Source organism: Dipodomys merriami, unplaced genomic scaffold, assembly GCF_024711535.1.
Source record: "Dipodomys merriami isolate MVZ:Mamm:240054 unplaced genomic scaffold, mDipMer1.0.p SCAF_20, whole genome shotgun sequence".
In the NCBI taxonomy this organism is placed as follows: domain Eukaryota; kingdom Metazoa; phylum Chordata; class Mammalia; order Rodentia; family Heteromyidae; genus Dipodomys; species Dipodomys merriami.
This window is the reverse complement of record NW_027203382.1, coordinates 12,891,348-12,917,475: the sequence shown is the minus strand read 5'-3', so window position 1 is coordinate 12,917,475 and position 26,128 is coordinate 12,891,348. Positions and strand designations below refer to the sequence as shown.

Genomic DNA, 26,128 nt, shown 5'->3' with positions numbered 1-26,128 from the left:
ATCCCTTCCCTCTTTCTCTCCCAGTTTTTCCCTCCCTTTCCTCACCCACAAGTTGTATAGTTCATTTTCAACATAGTGCCTAGTGAGTACTACTGCTGTATTTGTTCACATTTTGGTCACTCCATTTCTGTACCCCCCTTATCTTCCCAAAGTAAGATAAATGAAAAAAAGACCAAAACAAAAAGTATTTGTCTTATTAATCATATGAGTGTAGCCAACACATCAACTTATTTTCCTTGTGAATGAATGAAGAAAGCAGTGCCTCTCCACAATATTCTGCATCAATTTTAGCCTGATTTAAACATAGAAATATCTGCTTTTCTTCCAGATTGTGTTCCTGGCATCTGCATATGCAAGTCCCCAACTCACAGAGGAGAGCTGCGCAGCCGTAGCTGCTGTCACACATTACCTGTATCTTTGCCAGTTCAGCTGGATGCTCATTCAGGTTGGTACTAGGTCCTTCCTTCATCCTCTAATACCCTTCCATGATGTAGGTGGGGAGGTTTTAGCATCAGGTATTCTTTATGCTAAAACTGAATTATTCCACATAACCAACACCCAGACTATAGACATAAGAAAATCTCTATAAATGATTCCATGTTAGATAGCAAAGTAGGATTGTAAACATGAGAGGGACAGGAGATGAAGATTGCAATGTGGACCCTATTAGGTATGGTGTAAAATTTGAGCTTTTATCTAGTGGAAAGAATAAAATTCAGCCCAAGCCCAGAATTGCAGCATTGTTTATCACAGCTAAGATATGGAACCAACCCAGATGCCCCTCAATAGATGAATGGATCAAGAAAATGTGGTATATATACACAATGGAATTCTATGCCTCCATCAGAAAGAATGGCATTACCCCATTTGTTAGGAAATGGAAAGACTTGGAAAAAATTATATTAAGTGAAGTAGGCCAGGCCCAAAGAAACATAGGTCCCATAGTTTCCCTTATTTGCAATAACTAGTATATGTCTGAGACAAGCAGAAAAGGTCAGACAAGTTGATGTTAGGTGAAATGAACCCCAAGATAAGGACTCAAATGGTTTTTCTTTCTTGCTATTGTTTCTAACATATTTATGAGATGATTTATTTGTTGCTTTGTATGTCCCTCCCCCATGGTATAACCCCTGTTTTCAGTATATTTGATATTGGTATAATTTGTGGAGGGGAAGGGAAAAAACAAATTGTTTAACTAGGGATACAGGTGGACCCACTGCAACAATGAGACGTACAAGACATTATGTCGAAAAATGAACTTTACAACTTTGGCGCGGGGGTGGGGGGTAGGGGGGTGGGGGGTGGGGAGGGGGGCGAAAGGGGAGGGGAGGGCAGGGATAGTGAGGGGAAACAGAGGAGGAGGCAACAATGCTTGATAAGAAATTACTCATTTACCTTGCTCATGTAATTGTAACCCCTCTGTATGGTATTTTTACCATTAAAAAACTTATTAATAAAATTTTAATAAAAAATTAAGCATCAAAAAGGATAAAAAAGAATAAAATTCACTTAAAGGGAATGATGTAAATTTTGGAATGACATTCCTGTTGGTTGTCAGTTGGAGATAGGATAGCCTGGACAAAGGAATGAATTAAATGTCTTAGTTGTATCACATTGTGATTGACATAATCTCATGTGGCTTTCTCAGTAAGTATGCAAACTGGTTTATGTATACAGATGAATTCAACCACTTGCATATTTTTTATTGTTGTTGTTGATGATAATGATGACATGGTATTTGATTTAACAAGACTGAAAGTGGTATAAGTAGAAAGAGAATGAGGTAGTATACCACACAGGCTCAAGAGAGGCGTATTTCTCAGGTAGGTTATTATAAGGGTGGATGCTGAAGAGAAGGGGAGCTGTGCTATACAGTCAACAGAACTAATTAGAACAAGCAGAATCTAAGAGTTGAGTTTAAATTCTGGCTCTGCCACTCACTGTATAAGCCTAACTAAACAATAACTCCCTCCAAAGTTTGTTTCTAGATGTACTTAGAGGCCTAATATTCCTTGCCCATAGAAATAGCAGTTTAGAGCTCTTTGAGCGTCTCCTATCAAGAAGGATTTTTTAACTTAGCCATATAACATAAAACATATCTGCTGAATTTAAGATAAATTTTGTGGTAACAGAATGCTTTAGGAGTGTATCAATTGAAGCTACCATTTTGGCACATGGGTTGTTGTACAGGTGCTTAGATTGAGGTGCAGGAGGTCTTTGTCTACCCTGGCCTATTCAGAGTTTCTGATGAACAACTTGGATGAAAAGGCAGGAAATCTTCAGATGAGACACAGCCAAAAGGTTAGTGAACACTGCAAGCTGCCTGCATTGACACGACAGGTAGAGTCAAGGTGATGAAGCTGAACAGATAGGTTACCTACTAGAATGAGAGAGTCATCATCTGATGAAATTAATGTAAATGAGTTGAAATTTTAGTTCAGAGTAAACTAAATAGCAATCAAACAGGGGAACAGAATACTACCTTGATTGCATGAGGAACTGTATAGAAGTGATTGTGGTTACAATGTAATCTGTAATTTTCTGTCTGCCTTGGGAGACAGTAACCCCTTTCTTAAGACCTGCTTTGGCAGGAACAACAGCCATCCAATGGAAAGTAGGAATTTAGGGAGGTGTTAGGTTCTATACCAGTATCAGAAGGGCACTGAGGGAAACAAACAGTAGCTTTTTCTTGACAGAACCTGAATAATTAGGTCAAAGCTTAGGAAAGCAAGTTTTGATCTTTTATTACCAATGGAAGTACCAAAGTTGAAGAAACGATGTCTAGAAACAGAGTAAATCCAATCACTACAATTTATTCAAATGCAGAGAAATGGCCAACTATCACACATGCTTAGATGGATTTCCTGCTTTTGCAACATCATTAAACAAAGTGGTAAATAAGATTTCACTCAACTTAAAGGAGATCGGTGTGTGCTCAGTCTGTTCTTCCAGTCTTAGTAAATTTGATTGTGGCTGATGCACAGTGAGTAAATTAATTAGATTTCTGTATGGTTCGTGGTTTAGGAAAACTATTTAAAGTGTCAGTGAAGTTTAATGTATTTCAGATGGTGCACCACACATTTTTCATGGTTTGTGGTGTGACCGCAGGGAAAATTGCAGTAACTTCTGAATTCTAGGTAAGTTTCTTTTAATAGGTTACTTTGTGGTCAGAGGTTGCCACTTTACTATCCTACATGTTCCCATTTATAAGATGCTATGTGCCAAACATTTTTCAAGCTGAAAAGTCTATTTTTAAACATTATGTATTAGGTTGGACTACTGTTAGCCCAATCTTATTAGTCAAATTTGCTTGAATTATTTTAAGGAATACTAATAATAATGGTTCATATGTTATAGTATTTCAGGATAGAATCTGACATTATGTTTATGTTCCCATAGCTTATAAGGATAATATGTTAATCATTAATTTTGAGTCATTGGGTTATGCATGTTAAATTTTTGTTTACATTTGCATCGTGTATTAACTCTTAAAATAAAAGCCCTTTATTTTGGAAAGTTATTTTATTGTCTCAGGCTGTAAACACTTTAGAAAAAGTTTGAAGATATTTTAGAGGAGCTAAAGTGACCAAGCTGCATTAGGTAAGTTTTCTTATCAGACATGACAGTAGCAGTAACAGTACCTTTCTTTGCAAACTGGAAAGATCAAATGAATTAATACGTGGAGGAAGCTTAAAGTGGTGTCTTGCTCAGAAATATTGCACACTCTACACAGTTTTTCATTGCTTAGGGTAAATAAGATAGAAGGGACCTGAAAACATAGTCTGTTTTTCCAGTATAGTTACTATATTTTTTTGGTTAAAAAAGAAGTCCTATGGAAGTGGTGGAAAGACAGCTGACTGAGTGGAACACACATTGCAAATCCTCAAGCAGCTGGATAATCTCTCCACTCTTTATGAAAGCCCTTGCACAGTGTATACAGACTACATAACTAACAGACTTGATTCTATTTCCTCAGTTTCCTCTTTCCTTTGACAGAGAAATCATTCAGTACATGGTGGGAATGGAGTAACTAAATATTTTGTTTACTTTGTTTTAAAGCAAACAACTTACCAATTCCCCCCTGGGCCAGGAACACTGAGTTGTTCTGTTTGCAATTCATGTCACTTTACTCAGTGGCATTACGGAAACCATTTCCCATTTCCTTAAGATAGCAGGGTCATGTTTACTCCAACAAAGACTCATGAGACTTTAAAATCTTGGGTATCTCTGTTTTGCCAGGTTGTTGTTTTATTTTTACACCTTTCTTATGTTTTGGTTTGGTTTTGTTCTAGAGATAGCATGTGCTAATGGAACCAAACCTAAAAGCTTCAAAGAAATATAGAATAAAAGCATGTCTCTTTCCTACTTTTTCACATATTCTCTGTTTCCTGCTCTATCCGTAATGCTATGACCAAAGCTAAACATTACTAATGGCTTCCTGTGTATCCCTCCAGAGATATGCCACAAATAGACAAAATATTTATAAATATATAAACAAACATGCATATGTGTCCTTGCATGTGTATATATCTTAGCATACTCAGGCATATGTATTTATATGTGTTTATTTATCTAAATTTAGGCATTTTAAATTCACTGTATTGAACTATACTTTTTTCCTATACTATAGCATGGCTATTGTATAATTTATTTTTGCAGTATCTGATTGATGAAATTCTGCTTCTTGCCAGTTGTTTGATGCTATTATCAACAATGCTTCTTTGAACACGCTTGTACTTTGAATATTTGCACACTTAGGGAGTATCCAGATAACTAGTTCCTAGACATTGTGTTAATGCTTGCATAAAAAGATCTTTGGTTGGTTTATAAGATTATGAGTGAATCCAAGAAAGAAAACAAATTATAAGTAAATTATTTGAGACATTTCATATGCAATAATCAATTAAACATATAACTTTGCCTATATATTCATATGCCTAGTTGTATGACTATCTCAAAGCACCACATTAAATTGCAATCTGCTGAGAGCTTTCTACCCTCCTTACGAAATATGATCAGATATTAGATTTTTCCTTTTAGTTTATTCATCTCATATCTAGCGACACTACCTAATCCAAATAAAGTTTAGTCAAAGAATACATTTTTAAGTAGCAGACTAAAGTTAGAAATCTAACTTTGCAACTATGCTTGAGCATTTACATCTTAAATTCTCCATATAAACAGGCTAGGAGAAAACAAATAATCAGATTATTTATCTATTGGGCAGAAAAGCAACTCTGTGCCAGTCCATAGCAACAGGAAAAGGGATGCTAAATTTAGCCTTGTTTTTCCTTTGTCATTGGTTTAATTTGAAGGGACATCAAAAGAATGAGGGATACCAGACTGGTAATTACTAAGATAGACACAATATAGCCAAGAAATACTGAATTCTCCATGCTTCAGAAACCATTGCAATTTATTTCATGCATGTATAGATATATGCATATATATATATATATAGAGAGAGAGAGAGAGACAGAGACAGAGACAGAGACAGACAGACAGACAGACAGAGACAGAGAGAAGACAATGGGAACAAGGATGTGTAGTAACATTTCTTACATTCCCATCTGAAATGAATGATTAAGAGCATACGGTAATGGAAAGAGTTGATAGTGTTTTTGATCGCTACTGAACTTAATGGTAGAAATCAATTGAAGAAGTCTATTGAAAAAATTAATAAGCACACAAGAGACAGCCTATATACAAGCCTTTTTATGAAAATGTATGGAGATCAAATAGCCTAATTATTCATTAAAAATAAAGGTGACATTTCAAAAGATATGAATACACTAATGGTTTTGTGTTTATGAAATACATGAAAGCATAATTATGACCTGTGGCAATCAAAGATTTAATAAGACAGGATTTTTATTTTTCTAAAATAAAAGACAGTCGTCACTGAAAATGTTATTTTGAAAATAGTTATGTCCACATGGGAATTTTATTAAATATTCATATAGATATATAGTCTTTTCATTTATTACTCTCTCTGTTTAACCAACAGTATCTTTGAGTATTTCAATTGGTCCTTCACATCTTAAACAAAATCAGCAAAGCTTCCAACAGCCTCATTTGGAATTCTGGGAAATGTATTCTCTTGTCCTCAGTTTCCTCCTAGAGAAGCAGAGAGACAGTAATAAAACATGGCATAAATGTTGCGTAGATCAAATGAGATACTGCTTACCAGAGTTCTATCTTATTGCTCAATATTTTCTCTATTTGCATATCTCTTCATTTTGCATATGTAAAGTTTTTAAGATTCTACCAGTTAATTCATGTCTGTATGTATTTAATCAAACCAAATTGTCAAATCTTCTAAGTAATTTTTTCTGGTGTTGTACTTGTGAGATAGGTTCCCTGCCACTTGAACCATGCATCTAACCCCTTTTTGTATTGGTTATTTTCAAAGTAGCATCTCACTTTTTGCCTAAGCTATCCTGTTTATTATCCTCTCACTTGTACTTCCTCTACTCGTGTCATTGGGATAATGTGTCCAGCCATTGCTTGAGATGGGGGTTTCTTGAACTTTTGTGCCTGAGCTGGCTTCAAACTGCAGTTCCCTCATTTGCATCTACCAAATAGCTAGGATTTTAGACTTGATCTAACATGCTCAGCTTCAAATAAAAATAGACAAACAGATACATGTTTAGGATTATACCAAATTATAAAATAGTTGTTACAATTCTGGCTATATAAAACAACCTACTAAAGTTGCCAAGCACTGGTGGCTCACACCTGTAATCCTAGCTATTCAGGAGGCTGAGATCTGAGGATCATGGTTCAAAGCCAGCCTGGGCAGGGAAATCCTTGAGGCTCTTATATTCAATAAACCACCAAAAAAACCAGAAGTGGTACTGTGGCTCAAGTGGTAGAACGCTAGCCTTGAGCTGAAGAGCTGAGGGACCAGGCCCAGAGTTCAAGCCCCATTACAGATCAAAAATAAACAAAAAAACAAACAACAAAAATCTACTGAAGTTTTTCACTTTATGTGCTAGTTACAAAAAAATCAATCTGTCACTGCTTATAATTAACTTTCAGCTATTTATATTCCAGTAAACTTTTTAAATTTTCCATTACATGTTAAGGAGAGTATGAATGAGGAGAAATGGTATCTGCATATGTACTTCTGCCAAGAAAATGCATCTCTAGTTGTATATGAAGTGCAAAGGGAGGACAAGAAATAAACTCATTTATATAAGAATCTCGACATTATATGAATTTCTATGGAAGTACATGTTAAATTAGGCTTCATGTAATCCTACATACCTAGGAGGCAGATATCTGGAAGATTTTGAGATTCAATGCTAGCTCAGGCTGAAAATACAGGAGAGTCCATCTCTAAAATAACTAGCAAGAAACCAGGTTAGAGGTATGGCTCAAATAGTGGAGTGCCAGTCCCTAACAAGCCAAACATGCACAGAAAGATAGGAAGAAAGAAGAAAAAGAAAGAAAGAAAAAAAAGAAAGGAAGGAAGGAAGATTAGAAGGAAGGAAGGAAGGAAGGAAGGAAAGAAAGAAGGAAAGAAAGAAAGAATGAAAGAAAGAAAGAAAGAATGAATGAATGAATGAATGAATGAATGAAAGGACAAAAAGAAAAGAAAGTATTGGTCTATTGGTCTATGAAGGTGCTTTGACTGTGTTCTACTCTCAACTAAATGAGAAACCCAAGTTCTTCCCTTCTTTCCTGTTTCTTCATCTATAAATAAGAAGACATGGTTGTGAAATGTGCAAGGTCTGTATTGATACATTATAGACTGCATATCATTGCCATTCATATTTTCACTAAAGTAGTCATAATTTCCACAATAATTCAAACACATATCTGAAAATTAACACCTTATAGTTCAACCTACTTTATATTAGAACACTGGAACTCAAGGAGCCAAATTATATTAGTTATCAGTGATGTCAAAAGAAAAATCCACTTCTTAATCAATACATCTTATCAAATTTATATAGTTTTTTTCAAAAACCAACATATTATGTAGTGTTCACATAATTTATTCTTCATCAGTATGTTTATCTTGGGGTGGTCTTTGCAAATCCTCCTTTGTGTAGATTCACTCTTTCCTGGGAAAAATCTCAGAAATACATAGTTTTCCTTATGTGTATTAAAATTAACTTTTAAATTCTCCAAGTACCAACAGTTAACCAAATATACCAACTAGTATATCTTCATATATTGGTAATTGTAGTAAGTGTACAAAATCATGTACATCATCCTTTACTGATGAGTAATAATGAAAATAAGAAGATGAGAAATAATGAGAGTGATGTTGATTTAGAGTTGATATTAAAGATGTGTCTTAACCAACAGTGTCCCTGCTTTTTGTACCTCTGGGTTTCTAAACTGCAGTTTTGTTGTTGTACCTTTCCAAATGGTCTGTGGTGTGATTTGAATCTTTTTGGACTTGTCTTCTGTGATTGTTCCAGACTAGTTTGAATAATCTTAAGGCTAGATAGCTTAGTATTCTGAATGTATATGAATTATAGAAACACCCAAGTCAGTTTACTATACCTCGTAAATTTTTGATAACATTTTAGCAAAAAGTATAACATGACTACATGGTGATATCAGCTGGTCTTGAGATGGCTCAGCTTTAACAAATTCTAACAAGATTTTTTTAAAGCTTAGAGGTAGAAATATAAATAGAGACTTAGATATTCATTTTTCATATCACATTTTATTTTTAGCAGGAAAAATTCAAGATAGACAATGAGCAGAAAGTCACGCTTAGCTACACATAGCATGCTTGAGTGAGGCTGATAGATACCCTTCATTACATTATGTCAGAGCATACAGACACTAAGATTCATGGGGCACTTGTATCAGTCAACATGAAACTACTGTGCAAACATGGTGATTTTTAATGATCTCATGTTAGATTACAAAGGAAAAGGAAGCCTTGAACTTGGGCACAGGAAGAAAGTCAATATTCTGTCATTTTTGTTTTTAAGAGTGGGAGTGACTAGAGATTGTTCACCCCACTTCTTCAAGATTGCATGTTGATCTCTGTCAAATGTTTTTAGAAAACAAATAAATAACTAAGTTGATCTAACTGAAACATACATTGAAAGTATGAAAGAATGGGGCTGGGAAGGAGGCTCATGCTTTGCATGCATGAGGCTCTGGGTTTGATTCCTCAGCACCACATAAGCAGAAAAAGCCAGAAGTGGTGCTGTGGCTCAAGTGGGAGAATACTCACCTTGAGCTGAAGAGCTGAGGGAAAGCGTCCAGGCCCAGAGTTCAAGCCCCACGACCGACCAAAGAAAAAGAAAAAGAAAAGAAAGTATGAAAGAAATACTAAATATATAATATAACCGATTAAACCCCCAGAACTTCCAGTACAGTTATACCTCAGGAGGGACTGTGAGTGAATAGAAAAGGAAGTTGCATGTCCACTCTATATTTTCTTTTTTCCCCACTCTATACTTTCTATCCTCACTGTGCTGGGATTACAACAACCACTACAACTCATAAATCCTCTTATTCCAGTTGATCAACCTAGACTATCACAGAACTACAAGGACATAAGTAATAAAAGATTGGCTCATCATGGGTTGGTGTTCTCCTCCTGATCAAGTCTGCTGTGGCAAGTGAGTCCCAACCATGAGGCTCACAGCTTCTGGGATCATTCTGCCTGTGTTGGGGAAAATTCTAGAAATAGCTTTAGAAGAGGGCAACTCAAGGTCTAGGAAGTATACCTTACTATAGTTTCACAAAGCTGAAGTAAATTTTGAAATAAATTAGTCCTAACAAGTCTTATATGTGCGCTACTTAGTATTTCTAGAACTAAGTGTTTTGTTGAATAGTATTTCCCTTCCATAGCCTATACTTGATACAGAAAGCAAAATGTTGCCCTTTGAGTGTACTTCTGTTATGGAGGATTTAATTTATTTATTTATTCAATTGGCAACAGCTTATAGGACATTTGGAGCTTATTTTGCTTTGTAGTGAAGAATCAGTCTCACTGAAGAAGATGACATATATAAATCTAACAATTATACTTCCCTTAATCTTATCTGAGCCTTTGGTAAAAGTCAAATGGTGACTAAAAGGCTCAGTTTCTCTAACTAATGGAGCTCCTGTCTATGCCAGACAATTTGAAAATATCTCAAATCATATACCCATCACTTGACTCGAAAGTCATTTACCAATCTGCCCTTTCCTTTCTGCGTTTTCCCCATCACATGCTTGATGGTACCATGCGCCACTGATGCACACAAACAGCTACTTAATGTAAATAATCAGTATTTATATTTCAAAGATGGGTTAATCAGTGATCCTTGTTTTGTGCAATTTTGCCTCCCCTAACAGGCCGTCTAACGACCTCAGCATCAGACAGTTGGAGCGTCCCACTTGTTTGGGTCCAAATATCTATGGCAGATCTAGGGGGAATAAAAAGAATCTTTTGAACCCACTGTTTTTTTTTAAAGGAGCTAGAACAAATTTACATGAGCAACAATTCAAAACATGCTTTATAATTACAGATGTAAGCAGATAAAGAGTGTTGACAGGACATAAAATCAAAGACAGAAATCTCTAAGTAACCAACTACTTTTAACCTTCCCTCGCTTAGCCTAATGCTAATCCCTCAAGGCTAATTTAGTCCAGATAGAATCTTATTTCGAAGCCTCCACAAACAACAGCTAAAAGTCTTCCCACGAACATTAGGCATGCTTATGTTTCACATGGAAAAAGTTTCCATTGTATCACTGTTTGGTTTTGGTCTTCTGTGATTTGTCTTTATGTCTCATCCTCATTGGACATTTTAGGAAAGTAGTCCCATTGTCTACAGATGGTTAGTATTTTACATGCCATCTTTAACTTTATTTCATAAACATAAGCATTTAGTATTTTACACATCATATTTAATCTTTACATTACCATTGTTGTACACAGAAAGAAACCAAGGCCTTGGAACTGCTATTTATTAATATTATCTTCTTAATATAATTGTGTATATAAAATTTCTACATTTCTACTCATAGTCCACCATGTTCCAAGTGATATATTACTGTATAAACTATGTTCAATGTAACATTCAATATCATTACTGTACTAAATGAAAATTAAATACAGGTATTCTTTCATGGAAAGGAAACACTAACAGACAGATTCTGGAAGCCTACATTGGTCTTCATTATGAGCCAATAATAAGATTTACAGGTTTCATATGCCTTATTCCTTCCATCTACCAGATCTGTCTCCATGTGCTTGTTACTCCCTGTGAACTTGTCCTTTGTGTATTTTTATCTTCATAAGACCTAGAAGACATTGTATTTACTGTAAAATAAATATTGGGCCCACAAAATTTGGAATCTAACATTCAGAATAGTAAATCCCTCCTCCATCTCTTTCACAGCTAGGACCTTTGCGGCTAGATGGCTTTCTGAAATTTGCTAAACACTCAACAGATGTTTGACACATAAATGAATATAAAAGAGAGTTAAAAGAGAGAAAGAAATCAAGCCACAAATCCTACTCCTAATAATGCTATCCTCTGTGGACAATCATGTTCTATACTCCTACTTGAGACAGCCCACGGCTCACTTTACAAGCATGTCCCTAATCACCAGAATGGTGTCTGCTCCTTCCCTATATTCGACTCTATGTACAAAACTGTCTGAAAACCTGGGCTTGCTTGCTTCATTATCACCACAAGCATGAAGTTGGTTTACCTAGAAAGTTGTTTTGAATATCAAGCTGTCTTTCTTCAAGGACAGATCTATACAACAATTATAGGAGATTATATGAGTAAATAGTAAATGAAAGCAAATGAAAGAAAATAAAATCTATAGTTCAGAAAAAGTGAACATTTCTCTAGGTTTGAAGACTCGTGTAGGGTTCTGGATTTCCTGAGCACAGGAAAGAGTGAATGTGTGAATTAATGAAAAGCAATTCAATCAAACCTCTAATTATTAAGTAGATCCTAAACCAGATGAGACTGAATCCTGTGTCATTAATCTGAGTCTGTTCACTTTGTGCTTCCTTCCTTAGTCTGTGAATTTCTGGTACGTGCTGGTGATGAATGATGAGCACACAGAGAGGCGATATCTGCTGTTTTTCCTTTTGAGTTGGGGACTGCCATCTCTTGTGGTGATTCTCCTTATCATTATATTGAGAGGAATCTATCATCAAAACATGCCACAGATCTACGGACTTGTTCATGGTGACCTGTAAGTACATTGAGGCAGCATCATGCTCCTTAGCCCCTTTGTATCTCAGCAGCTTTGCTGGATGGAAGGCAGTTGCCTAAGACTTCTGACCTCAGGCCTTTGAGAAAGACGATTGCTCTCTTGGCACATTGTCTGGAGCTCTCCTTCCTCCTCTCCCTCCTTTAAAGAAGAATTTATTGTTCTTAAATAGCTTTGGTAATTTCAATTATTTTCAAGTGGATTAGGGTATTCAACAGTTCATATAATTTGTATCTAAGCCTAATTTAATTTATTGATGGAGGTAGACAATCATGTCTAGAAAAGTCAAAGCTGTAATAAATTTTTGGTAAGGAGTTTGGCATATTATCTAAGGAATATGTTTTCTGGAAGAGGCGTGTTAATGGTAAGATACCTAAAGACAGCATCTGAGTGAATGCAGTGACTGAAAGTTCATGGCAATGAGATATATCTTCCTAAATATTCCCATTGAAGTATTCTGGTAATAGAAAATTTAGCACTTCTTCACATACACTTCCCATATGTCTGGCTTAATCTTGAATCTGGTATTTTATAGATCTGAAAGTTACTCAGCTTTTGTATTGATGCCATGTGAAGGAGAAACAAATCCAAACTTTGGTAGCAAAAAATAAAAACTTAACCAGGTCTCTTGATCTAATGAAATAAGAGAACAAATGAAGTTCTAAATAGGAAGGAGTAGCCTATTTACAATCTTATGAGGACAATATTATTTATGTGTTTCACAGCTTATTGTTAAGGGAAAAATTAAATAGATGCAAAACATCTTTGAAAGGTAAACTACTATATAAGCAAAAGTTATTCAATAGGATTATTGCATATGACTAAATATATAATTAAATACTTATATACCTAAATACTTCTTATTGATTCTTACCAGTGTATTTCACACATATGCCATCACAGACAAATAATCCACACCACATTCAGACAATGGAGACTAGTTACAAGACTTACATTCAAGCGCGCGCGCGCACACACACACACACACACACACACACACACACACACACACACACACACACACACACACTGATAAGATAGAGTCCTTTTGTTTTATTGAGATTTAAGGTGATTCTCTGTTCTCTCATACTGAACATTTTATAGTACTATGACATATTTTGTCCAGGTAAAATTCTAGAAACCTCTAATCTTCTAGAAAAGGATAATAGTATCTTATCTGAATTAAAATTTTCAAGCTATGCACCAATGGTTCATACTTATAATCCTAGATAATTTGGAGGCAGAAAAGGGAAGGTTCTTGGTTAGAAGCCAGCCCAGAAAAAAATAAATAAATAAAAAGCTCAATCTACGGCTCAACCAATAGCTTCAGGTAGCTTCAGGTCGTGAGGTAGTGGTACACAGCTGTCATCCTAGCTATATAAAGGACATAAATATGTAGATCTAGATCCAGGCATGTGCGGGTACAAAAATAAGATCTTATCAAAAAAAATAAACCAAAAGTAAAAAAAAAAACAATGATGCAAGAAAGGGCTGGAGTAGCTCAGTAATAGGGCACCTGCCTAACAGGTATGAATCCTGGAGTTCAAACCCCAGTGCTGCAAATAAATCAATAAATAGTTACATTTGGTACTAATATAAATCTTGGGCTGCTAGGATCAATTTCAGAAAAACTTTGCATGATTCTCTGTTGAAGTAATTTGAGAAAAGTTGTGGTGATATGCTCAATCCTATCTTGTAGTATTTATGACTGTGCACAGTATTTTAATAGCTCAACTTTTAAGTAGCAGATATTTTGTCATTATTATGAATTCCCTTTGAGTAAGAGATTCTTCTTTTCTTTTTCATGTTTCTTGTTTGTTTATTCATTTTTTTATTGTGAAAATACCATACAAAGGGGTTACAATTACATGGGCAAGGTAATGAGTACATTCCTTATCAAGCATTGTTGCCTCCTCCTTTGTTTGCCCTTACCATCCCTTCCCATCTCCCCCCTTCCTGCCCTCCCCTCTGCCATCCCCTCCTATACCCTCCCCCCTCCACTCACCAAAATTGTAAAATTTGTTTTTCAACATAATGTCTTGTACTTATTGTTGAAATGGGTCCACCTGTGTCCCTATTTAAACAATTTGTTTTTTCCCTTCCCCTCCACAAATCATACCAACATCAAATACAGTGAATACAGGGGTTATACCAAGGGGGAGGGGTATACAAAGCAACAAAGAAATATCTTATAAATATATTAGAAACAACAGCAAGAAAGAAAAAAATTATACACTAATATGTGAACATGAGTTTTCCATTGCTTTAGTGAAATTTAAGGTTATGTTGATTTTATAAAAGCGTTAGGAAAGCTGGGTGCTGGTGGCTCACGCCTGTAATCCTAACTACTCAGGAGGCTAAGATCTGAGGATCACAGTTCAAAGCCAGCCCAGGCAGGAAAGTCCATGAGACTCTAATCTCCAATAAAACCATCAGAAAAAAAGGAAGTGGCACTGTGGCTCAAGTGGTACAGCACTACCCTTGAGCTGAAGAGCTGAGGGACAGCGCCCAGGCCCAGAGTTCAAGCCCCACAACTGACCAAAAAAAAAAAAAAAAAGAGTCAGGAAATCTAATATTCTTTCTTATTACTTTGAAGAGTGCACAAATGAAGAACGACTTCCGTAAGATTTTTTTTCAGGAAGGCTTTTAAATGACACATTCATTTTCTTAAAACATATGTAATTATTCACATTTTCTATTTTGCGTTATCCATTTTCTAAATTTTTGATGAAATCCATCCTGTTTAAGCAAGCTTTTAACGTTTGTAACATCTGTGGTGAAACCAGATTTTGCTTTGGTTTTTGTGGTACTGAAGTTTTGAACTTAGCCTCTCACATTGGCTATATAGGTGCTCTGCCCCTTGAATCAGGACCTCAACCCTTTTTGCTTTTGTTCATGTACTGAAAGGATAGTATGCTTTGCCCAGGCTTAGATTATAGTCTTCCAATTACCCCTTTCATGTAGCTGTGATGATATCATACACCATCTTGGCCAGCTTATTGGTTAAGATGTAGTTTCACTCACCTTTTACCCAGGCTGGCCTTGAACCTTGTTGCTCTTGAAATCTGTCTCCTAAGTTTCTGGAAAGCAGGCTTGCTAGACATTGATCAACATTATTTTTCCCTAAAACCTCCCTTAAGTGCAGTCTTATACATTTGATTACAATTTTATCAGTTCCTATCCTCATCTTTTCAATTCTGTTCATTTTAATGTCTGAGTTACTTTTCTATTGTCTAATGCAGAGAGGTTTATAATAATTTCTTTTCTTATTGCATATTTTGGAATACATTTCAAGATCATTCAATTAAAATATATAATTTTCACTGAGATTTCCTTGGTTGACACATAAATTGCTTAAACATATACCACTTAACTTTATTGCTGAATGAAAATACCAAATTATGAGTATGCTCGGGTAAAATATACAGATTGTATTTGTGTGCTCTGTGTTCCTAATTTGCATGTATTGTTTTCACTTAAATACAAATATGACTTACTTTTTGGTACTTTTATTACTTTCCAAGCAATGTTTTATTTCATCTTTCTATTATATTTATTCTACATTATTTTAAACACCACAGAACATTGCTATTGTTCTTTCATACCATAAATATTGAGAGTTAAACTACTTTGTTCCTCTCTACTTAATTTAGTAGCTTTATATTTTCTTGTGAAACTATATATTTTTATTTCTGCAATACTAATTTTCAACACAAATTTCCTGGTGACAGATTCTGTTTTGATCAGCTAGAAATGTTTCTACTGCTTGATTTTTGAAAGTTGGAATGCTACCTGGAAGTATATATTTTCATTAAGACATACTACTCTTAGCTGGGTGCTAGAGGCTCACACCTGTAATCCTAACTACTCAGGAGGCTGAGAGCTGAGGATCGAGATTCAAAGCCAGCCAGGAGACTCTTCTCTCCAATTAGCTCCCAAAAAGCTGAAAGTAGAGCTAGCTCAATTGGTAGAGTGCTTGCCTTGAACAGAAAAGCTCCCAGGCACTGAGTTCAAGTTACATGACTGGCACACACACACACACACACACACACACACACACACACACACACACACACACCACAAACACTACTACTCTCGTATTCTAGCTTTCATCGTTTCTCTTAAGAAGTTAGCTATCATTCTTGTCTTCCTTTCTTTGAAAGTAACACATCTTTTTACCCACCCTAACTTCTATTTTAAATTTTAAATTTCACAGAGTCTATATGAGATGACCTTCTGTGTGTTTAGCCCTCTGGAAATTTTTAGTACTTCATAAAGTTGTGATTTAATGGTTCTCATTTGTTTTAGAAAAATTGATGATTCTAAGTACTGATAGCTTCCTTTTCCCCTTTTAAAATTGTAACTAAGTGATTAATATAACCATTTTATATACGTTCAATGTATTTTTACATAATTTCTATGTATCTTTTGTATATAAAATGTAAATTTTTTCTACTTCAACAAGTAGAAAGTTGAGATTTTCCAGCACACTGATCTATTCTTCAGCTTTGTCCAACATCCTATTTAAATTTTAACTTCAAGTACCACATTTAAAATTTTGATTTTTGGGGGCTGGGAAGGTGGCTCAGTGGTAGAGCACTTGCCTTTCATGCCTGAGGCCCTGGGTTGGATTCCTCAGCACCACATAAGCAAAAAAGCCAGAAGGGGGCGATGTGGCTCAGGTGGTAGAGTGCTAGCCTTGAGCTGAAGAGCTGAGGTTACAGCAGCCAGGCCCAGAGTTCAGGCCCCACAACCCGACCCAAAAAAAAAAAAAATTGATTTTTTAAACTATTCTATGGGGGAAAAAACTAGTATTTTCTCATTTCTTTATTTATTCTCTTTCTTTCTTTCTTTCTTTTTTTGGTCAGTCAGGGAGCTTGAACTCTGGGCCTGGGTGCTGTCCCTCATCTCTTCAGCTCATGGCTGGCGCTCTACAACTTGAGCCACAGCACCACTTCTGGTTTTCTGGGGTTAATTGGAGATAAGAGTCTCACAGACATTTCTGCCTGGGCTGGATTTAAACCATGATCCTCAGATCACAGCCTCCTGAGTAGCTAGGATTAGAGGTGTGAGCCAACAGCGTAAGGCTTTGTCATTTCTTTTATTTAAAAATGTACTGTACCGCCGGGCGCTGGTGACTCACGCCTGTAATCCTAGCTACTCAGGAGGCTGAGATCTGAGGATCGCGGTTCAAAGCCAGCCCGGGCAAGAAAGACCGTGAGACTCCTATCTCCAATAAACCACCAGAAAACCGGAAGTGGCGCTATAGCTCAAGTGGTAGAGCGCTCGCCTTGAGCTGAAGAGCTGAGGGACAACGCCCAGGCCCAGAGTTCAAGCCCCACGACCGACCAAAAAAAAAAAAAAATGTACTGTACCCTCTAATCTCTGGGGAGCTATTTCCAAGGTCCTCCATGAATGTCCAGCACAGTGGACAGGAGCAAATCTTAATGTATGCCATTTTCTTTTTTTTATTTTATTTTATTTTATTTTATTTGAGAACATACTGTACAGAGGGGTTACAATTACATTGGCAGGATAATGCATACATTTCTTACCAAGCATTGCAGCCTCCTCCTTTGTTTACCCTTCACCTCCCTTCCCAGCCTCCTCCCTCCCCCCCACCCATTCATACCCCCCTCCCCCCCCCCCCACACCGACATTGTAAAGCTTGCTTTGACATGACATTTTGTAATTCTCCTTGTTGCAACAGGTCCACCTGAATCCTTAAACGACTTGTTTGTCCCCATCTCCTCCACATATTATACTGACATCAAATACAGTGAAAGCGGGGGTTACACTGTGGGGGAGGGACATACAAAGCAACAAAGAAATAATCTTATAAATGCGTTAGAAACACATGCATGAAAGAAACGAAAACATTAAAATACATATTTAAGGGTTCGTTTTCCTAACATCACATTATCTGACCTTTTCTGCTTGAGTCATACCTATACTAGATATTGCAAATAAGGGAAACCATGGGACCTATGTTTCTTTGGGCCTGGCTTACTTCACTTAATATAATTTTTTCCAAGCCTTTCCATTTCCTAACAAATGGGGAAATGTCATTCTTTCTGATGGAGGCATAGAATTCCATTGTGTATATATACCACATTTTCTTGATCTATTCATCTACTGAGGGGCATCTGGGTTGGTTCCATATCTTAGCTATGGTAAATAATGCTGCAATAAACATAGTTGTGCTGGTAGCTTTAGTGTGGTCTTGTTTGTATACATTTGGGTAAATGCCCAAAAGTGGGATTGCTGGATCATAGGGGAGATCTATGTGAAGTCTTTTGAGGAACCTCCATACTGCTTTCCAAAGTGGTTGAATAAGTTTACATTCCCACCAACAATGAAGTAAGGTTCCTTTCTGTCCACATCCCCTCCAGCATCTGTTGTTGTTAGAGTTCTTGATTTTTGCTGTTCTAACTGGAGTGAGGTGATATCTCAATGTTGTTTTAATTTGCATTTCTTTTATGGCTAGGGATGTTGAACATTTCTTCATGTGTCTATTGGCCATCCTTCTTTCTTCTTCAGAGAAGTTTCTCTTTAAGTCTTTCGCCCACTTATTTATTGGGCAGTTGTTTCTTTGAGGATTTGTTGTTGGGTGGTTTAATTTTTTGAGTTCCAAGTATATTTTAGATATGAGACCCTTGTCTGTTGTATGGCTAGTAAAGATCTTCTCCCAATCGGTGGGCTTTCTATTGATCTTGCTAGCTATGTCATTTGCCCTGCAGAAGCTCTGCAACCTTATGCAATCCCATTTGTCCAACCTTTCTTTGATTTGTTGTGCTTCCGGGTCTCTATTCAGAAAATTTCGGCCTGAGCCAAGGAGACCTAGGGTTTCTCCTATTCCATCCTGTAATGTTTTCAGAGTGTCTGCTTTGAGTTCAAGGTCTTTGATCCATTTGGAGTTGATTCTGGTGCAGGGTGATATATAAGGATCTAGCTTTAGTTTTCTACATGTAGTTAACCAATTTTGCCAGCACCATTTACTGAAGAGGCTGTCTTTCTTCCATTCTATTGTTTTAGCTTCCTTATCGAAGATTAGATGGCTATAGGTCTGTAGGTTCATTTCTGGGTTTTCAATTCTATTCCACTGGTCCTGAGGTCTGTTCTTATGCCAATACCAAGCTGTTTTGATTACTATGGCTTTATAGTAGAGTTTGAAATTTGGTATTGATATTCCTCCAGCAGTGTTCTTTCCGTTGAGGAGTGTTTTTGCTATTCGGGGTCTTTTATTGTTCCATATGAATTTTTGGATTGCCTCTTCTATTTCCTTGAAGAATGAGGGTGGAATTTTGATAGGTATTGCGTTGAATTTGTAGATAGCCTTGGGAAGTATTGCCATTTTCACGATGTTAATCTTGCCAATCCAGGAGCATGGGAGGTTTTGCCGATTTTTAAGTTCTGTGTTGATTTCCTTTTTCAAAATTTTAAAGTTTTCATCATAGAGGTCCTTCACTTCTTTAGTTAAGTTAATTCCTAGGTATTTTATTTTTTGTGGGGCTATTACAAATGGAGTTGCTTTCCTAATTTCAGCCACACTTTTCTCATTGTTGGCATACAGAAAAGCCATTGATTTTTGGGGGTTAATTTTATATCCTGCTACTTTGCCAAAGTTTTGAATCAGCTTGAGTAATTTGGGAGTGGAGTCTATGGGATTCTTTAAATACAAGATCATGTCATCTGCAAAGAGGAAGAGTTTTATTTCTTCTTTCCCTATTTGGATCCCCTTTATGTCTGCATCTTGTCTTATTGCTGTAGCAAGGCATTCTAATACTAGATTGAAGAAAAGTGGAGAGAGTCAACATCCTTGTCTCATTCCTGAGTTTAGAGGAAATGGTTTTAGTTTTTCACCACTGAGTATAATGCTGGCTGTAGGTTTGTCATATACAGCCTTTATTGTATTGAGGAATGTTCCATGGATTCCTAATTTTTCCAAAACCTTCATCATAAAGGGGTGTTGGATCTTGTCGAATGCTTTTTCTGCATCTATTGAGATAACCATGTGGTTCTTGTTCTTTCTCCTGTTGAGGTGATGAATAATATTAATTGATTTGCGTATATTGAACCAGCTTTGCATCCCTGAAATGAATCCTGTTTGATCGTGGTGTATGATTTTTTGGATGAATTGTTGAAGTCGATTGGCCAAAATTTTGTTGAGAAGTTTTGCATCAATGTTCATCAAAGAAATGGGTCTATAATTCTCTTTCTTTGATTAGTCCCTGCCCGGTTTTGGGATGAGGGTTATGATGGCTTCATAGAATGTGTTCGGTAGTGAGCTTTCTCTTTCAATTTCATTGAAGAGTTGGAGGAGAATTGGTGTGAGCTCTGCTTTGAAGGCCTTGTAAAATTCCGCTGTAAAACCATCTGGTCCTGGACTTTTCTTAGCTGGGAGGTCTCTTATTGCTGTTTCTATTTCAATGCTTGATATGGGCCTGTTAAGATAGTTTAACTCATCTTGGTTTAGTTTTGGCATGTCAATATTTGCTAGGAAGAGGTCCATTTCTGTCAAGTTGTCAAACTTATTAGCATAAAGTTTTGAGAAGTATTCCCTTATAATGTTCTGAATCTTGGTTGTTTCCGTGGTGATGTTTCCATTCTCATCTCTGAGTTTATTAATTTGGGTGTGTTCTCTTCTTTTTCTGATAAGATTTGCTAAGGGTCTGTCAATTTTGTTAAGTTTCTCAAAGAACCAACTGTTTGTTTTGTTGATTCTTTCTATAGTTTTTTTGGATTCTAATTCATTTAATTCTGATTTAATTTTGATTATTTCTTTCCGTCTACTGGATTGGGGTTTATCTTGCTGCTCTTTTTCAAGGAGGTTTAGATGTGTCATTAAATTGCTAGTTTCAGATCTCTCCAATTTGTTGATGTAGGAGCTCAGAGCTATAAACTTGCCTCTGAGTACTGCCTTTGCTGTGTCCCAGAGGAGCTGGTAATTTGTGTGTTCATTTTTGTTGAATAGCATGAACATTTGAATTTCCTTTCTAATCTCTTCCATGACCCACTCTTGATTCAGCAGTGTGTTGTTTAGCCTCCATGTGATACCGGACTTTCTTTGGTGGCTTTTGGTGTTGAGTTCTAATTTTATTCCCTTGTGGTCAGAGAGAATGCAGGGTATAATTTCAATGTTTCTGAATTTAGACAAGTTTGCTTTGTTGCCTAGAATGTGGTCTATTTTAGAAAACGTTCCATGTGCTGCTGAGAAGAACGTGTATTCTGATGCTGCTGGGCGAAATGTTCGGTAAATGTCTGTTAAGTCTAGTTGATCTATGCAGCTGTTTAGATCTGCGGTTTCTCTGTTGAGTTTTTGCCGAGTTGATCTATCTAGTGGGGAGAGTGGTGTGTTAAAATCCCCAACAATTAATGTCTTTGGATCTATATGGGATTTGAGGGAAAGTAGTGTTTCTTTGATAAATTTGGGTGCTCCATTGTTTGGCAAATAGATATTTAGAATTGTAATATCCTCCTGAAGGAGAGATCCTTTAATTAGTATGTAGAGACCTTCTTTATCTCTTCTCACGATTTTTAATTTGAAGTCTATTTTATCTGATATTAGGATTGCAACTCCCGCCTGTTTATGAGGGCCGTTTGCTTGGTAGATTTTGTTCCAGCCTTTAACATTGAAAATGTGTTTGTTTTTACGGGCAAGATGTGACTCCTGCAGGCAGCAGATAGAAGGGTCTTGTTTTTTAATCCAACTAGACAGTCTATGTCGCTTAATTGGAGAGTTCAGTCCGTTAACGTTAAGAGATAGGACTGAGAGGTATTTGGGAGTTCCTGCCATGTTATCTACCTTCTTGGGGGCTGCGAAAACTGGGTTCTTCCTATGGTTCTTGGATTCTCGGTTTGGGTGCAGTTTGTTGGCCTTTATTGTGGTCTTGTTGGGTTTCTATGTGTAGGACATCTTTAAGAATCTTTTGTAGGGCTGGTTTGGTGGAGATGTATTGTTTCAATTTTTCTTTGCTGTGGAAGGTTTTTATTTGGCCTTCAGTTATGAAGGAGAGTTTAGCTGGGTACAGTATTCTTGGTTGATAGTTGTTTGTTTTTAGGGCATAGCATACATCATTCCAGGCTTTTCTTGCTTTGATTGTCTCTGCTGAGAAATCTGAGGTGATTCTAATTGGTTTCCCTTTATAGGTGATTACCCTTTTCTCCCTGACAGCTTTAAGGATCTTTTCCTTGTTCTGAGTTGATCCTGTGTGGATTATAATGTGACGGTGGGATGTCCTATTCTGGTCTGGTCTATTTGGGGTTCTAAAGGCTTCTTGTATCTGAATAGGCCTATCTTTTTGCATGTTTGGGAAGTTCTCTGCTAGGATCCTGTTAAACAAATTTCCTAGACCATTAACTTCTGTTTCTAGGTGCTCCTCTACACCCATTATCCTTAAGTTAGGCCTTCTGATGGTGTCTTCCAGGTGTTGGATAGATCTATCATATTTCTTGGACTTGTCTTGGATGGTTGTATGTTCTTTCTCTATAATATCTAGGCTGTCTTCAATCCCTGAGATTCGATCTTCTGCATGGTCTAACCTGCTGTCAAGACTCTCTACTTTGTTTTTAATCTCTTTTCCTTCTAATTGGTCAGCTTTGATGGCTTCAAGTTCTTTGTTGAAGCTCTGTTTTAGGTCTTGTATGAATCTCTTTACTTCCTTAATTTGGTGTTCAGTGTTTGTCCTCAAATCACTTAGTTGATTGGATATGGTTTCTTTGGACTCCCATTCCTTCTGTTGGGTTCCATTCAGCATTCCCTTTGTGGTCTCCCTGACTTCCTTCAGCTCTTTGTTAATGGATTCTATGGATGCCTTTAGTGATCTTTGTGTGTTCTCTACCTGGTCTCTCAATTCCTGTATTACTCTTTGTTTAGCTTCCTCACGTTCGTGGGATTCCTGCAGTTCTCTTTGAGTGTTCTCAGCCTGCTCACGCCATTCCTCCCTTTCTCTTTGAGTATTCTCAAGTTGTTCACGCAAATCCTGTATCAGTTTTTGAGTAGCTTCCTCACGCTTATGATATTCCTGTATAAACTTCTGGGATGCCTCCTCTCTCTCCCTATCACGCTCATAGAGAGTCCTTTGTAAGTTGTCAATCTTCTCATTTATCATGTTTGCCACCAGTGGTTGTAGAGCTATTTGGGAACTCTCCTCTGGATTGTTCATTATCTGATCTGACCCCTGATTATCAAGATTGGGAATTGAGATACCCGAATTTGCCATTTTTCTTGTGTTTTTCCGGCTTACTCTGCCCATTTGAGATGAAGATAGGACCAGTTTTGTGCTAGAACACTATCTTAAGGCAACCATCAACCAAAGTTTGCATTTGTACAGTCAATAGTCTACAGATACAATCTAGTTCAACAGATACATCTATTCAACATCAAACAACTATATTTTAAAGGACTTTGAACCACAGAAAAGAATTTGGAAAACCAGAAATTATTAGGATTAGGGAGAGATGTGGGTAAAAGATAGGAATAGATTGGTGTGGGGAGGCAAAGGGAGAGTTAACTATGTCCTAATCACAATGCAGGAAATGGGTTTGGTAGGATGCAAGTAGAGAGAGAGAGAAAAAGAAGAGAGGGATAGGGGAATGAAAAGAGACCAGAAAAAAAATAGAAATGTAAAAATTAATGTTATTATAGAGATTAAAAGACCATCTATTTAGAGAGGAGTGTGAATATGTTGTGAGAAAGGGAGGGACATAGAGGAGATGTGAAAAACTTTAAGGATGGGAAAGGGAGAAGAAAAGATCAGAAGTTCAGTAGAGCTAGACAAAAAACAAAAAGATAATTATGAAAGAAAGAAAAAGAGAAAGAAGATAAGAAAAGAAAGGAAAACGCTCATTCACATATTCCTAAAATAAAAATTATAAGAGGAGAAAAAAAAAGTTACTGGAAATCAATTATTTTTTCAGAAGAGGCAAAAATTAAAGATTAATAAAAGTTTTAGAAGAGAAAAAAAATTTATATATATAAGGTAACAAAAAACAAAAAACAAATAAAAAAGAGAAAAGAAGAAGAAAAAAAGAAAAAAAGTCCTTTGATTTTTTTGGGGGGGGGAGGGGTGGGAAGAATCCTGTATCTCCCTTTTGTCTGTAACCAGCCTTTTGTTGGAGTCTCTGGTCAGCTTGAGGTCCTGTGGCTTTATTGGTTTCTTAAGTCGGTTTGTTGGAAGAGGCAGAAAAATGCTCTGCTTTACCCAAGATTTTGAGATCCCCCTCCCAGGTTAGTTTTCTAGGAGGGTGATCTGCTTTGAGAATCACAAAAGAGTGGGATGCAGTGGTGAGGCTAGGTTCTGGGTAGAGTTGAGGCCTTTCAACAATCAGTAGCTTTTTCCTGGGGCTGTTTTGTGCAAAAAAAAAAAAAAATCTCCCAGAGCCCAGCCTGGAGCCGTTCTCAGGGATTCTGTTTTTCAATTGATTGTTGAGGCTGCTAGAGGGAGGGGCAGCCTCTGGCTCTGGTTACCCAGTGAGGGAAGCCACTCCAATGGCTGGCGCCTGAGCTGGGTGACTTTTCCCTGGATGGAGCCGAGTCTGGCAGGTCACTTTGCCGTTAAGTTCTTGTGACCTGCTAAATGACTCGTTTTATTCCAAGGCCTGGGTTGGAGCTGGCAGCTCCTCCGAGCTTTGTCGGTATCCAAGATGGAGATCACCGGTGCTGGGGGGGGAGGGGTGGCCTTCCCTCCTCTGCTCCCTGAGAAGGAGTGAGGACGTCGCGCTTCTACTCACGCCGAGTCTTGGATCCTGGGTCGTCTCTGGTCTGCAAGCTGCAGGATGAAGATGTCTGCTCTTTGTTGGTTCTTGCTGGTGTTGAGTAGAATCCGCTCACCCGCTGCGTCTGGCTCCTTCGTCCCGGATTCTCTGTGTGAACGCTCAGGTATGGCCCCCGGCTGTGGTCTCCGCTGCTTGCGACCCTGCCGCCGCCGCTGCGGCGGCTGCTGGCGAGCACTCAGATGTGTCTTTTTGCCTTGGCTTCCCTCTCTTGTCTAACTCTCTGTCCTATGATGGCACACTTGGTGTGATTCTCTGGCTTAGGACTGTTCACTGGAACTGTAAAACTGCTTTCTATGCGAGAGCTTGTTCAGATTACAGCTTCTCCTCCACCATCTTCCCGGAACTCCCCTGTATGCCATTTTCTATACACACATTCCTGTGATGATGTTTAGCTTATAAATTAGGCACAATTGAAGATTAAAAATAACTTGCTATAGACCTTAGCAACAACATAGAATTTTCTTCTTTCTTTACTAATTTCAAGTTTTACCTTTCCTATGAAAAGAAGTACTTTATAGCTTCTCTTTGGAGTATCCAATTTGCCAACATCAGTACTCCTGCACTTTGGGATTATTACTAACCGAAATAAGGGTTACTTGAACACAAGCACAGTGGGTCTATGGTAGTAGATGGTTACTTCAAAAGTGGGCATCACATACAGGTATATCCTGGAGAAAGGTTGTCTCAGATTCCAGGTGGTAGAAACTGAATATGTAAAGAAATAAAGGGACATTGAGTTGTATCATCTAAGCTTCTTGAACTACTGAGTGACACCTTTGTATGACTCTTTCTACTTCTGTTTCTTCCTGGCTCGTTGACCCTTGGAAATGGAGCTTCAATGGTCAGACGTAAACCCCAAACATTCTCTCTTTCTCTCTCTCTGTCTGTCTGTCTCTGTCTCTCTCTCTGATTTCTCCTAAGTAAATGTACTTAATATTTAGAGCATTTCAATATTGAAATGCAAAGCCTTAAATGTTCACTTTAGGAAGCTTCTTCTACTCAATGTATGTTAAGATGTGTCTGTAAAGTTTTCCTAGATTGAAGTTCAGTAGCTTCCTGCTGTTCATTGGAGCTTTGGAAGTAAAGAGACAGAGTCAAAAACTGACTTTTCGTGTTCTAGCTGTGTAAGCCTTTACTTCCCCTCCATGAAC

The 26,128-nt window shown here is 37.3% G+C and overlaps 1 protein-coding gene across 1 annotated transcript in view; it reads left to right on the top strand.

Moving 5' to 3' along the window:
* Window positions 1-26,128, top strand: part of Adgrv1 (adhesion G protein-coupled receptor V1) — a 469,087-nt gene that overhangs the window by 291,452 nt on the left and 151,507 nt on the right. Inside the window, exons 83-84 of the mRNA XM_070031103.1 lie at window positions 329-445; window positions 12,004-12,182. Of these exons, the coding sequence (XP_069887204.1) occupies window positions 329-445; window positions 12,004-12,182 (296 nt within the window). The remainder of the gene's footprint in view (window positions 1-328; window positions 446-12,003; window positions 12,183-26,128) is intronic.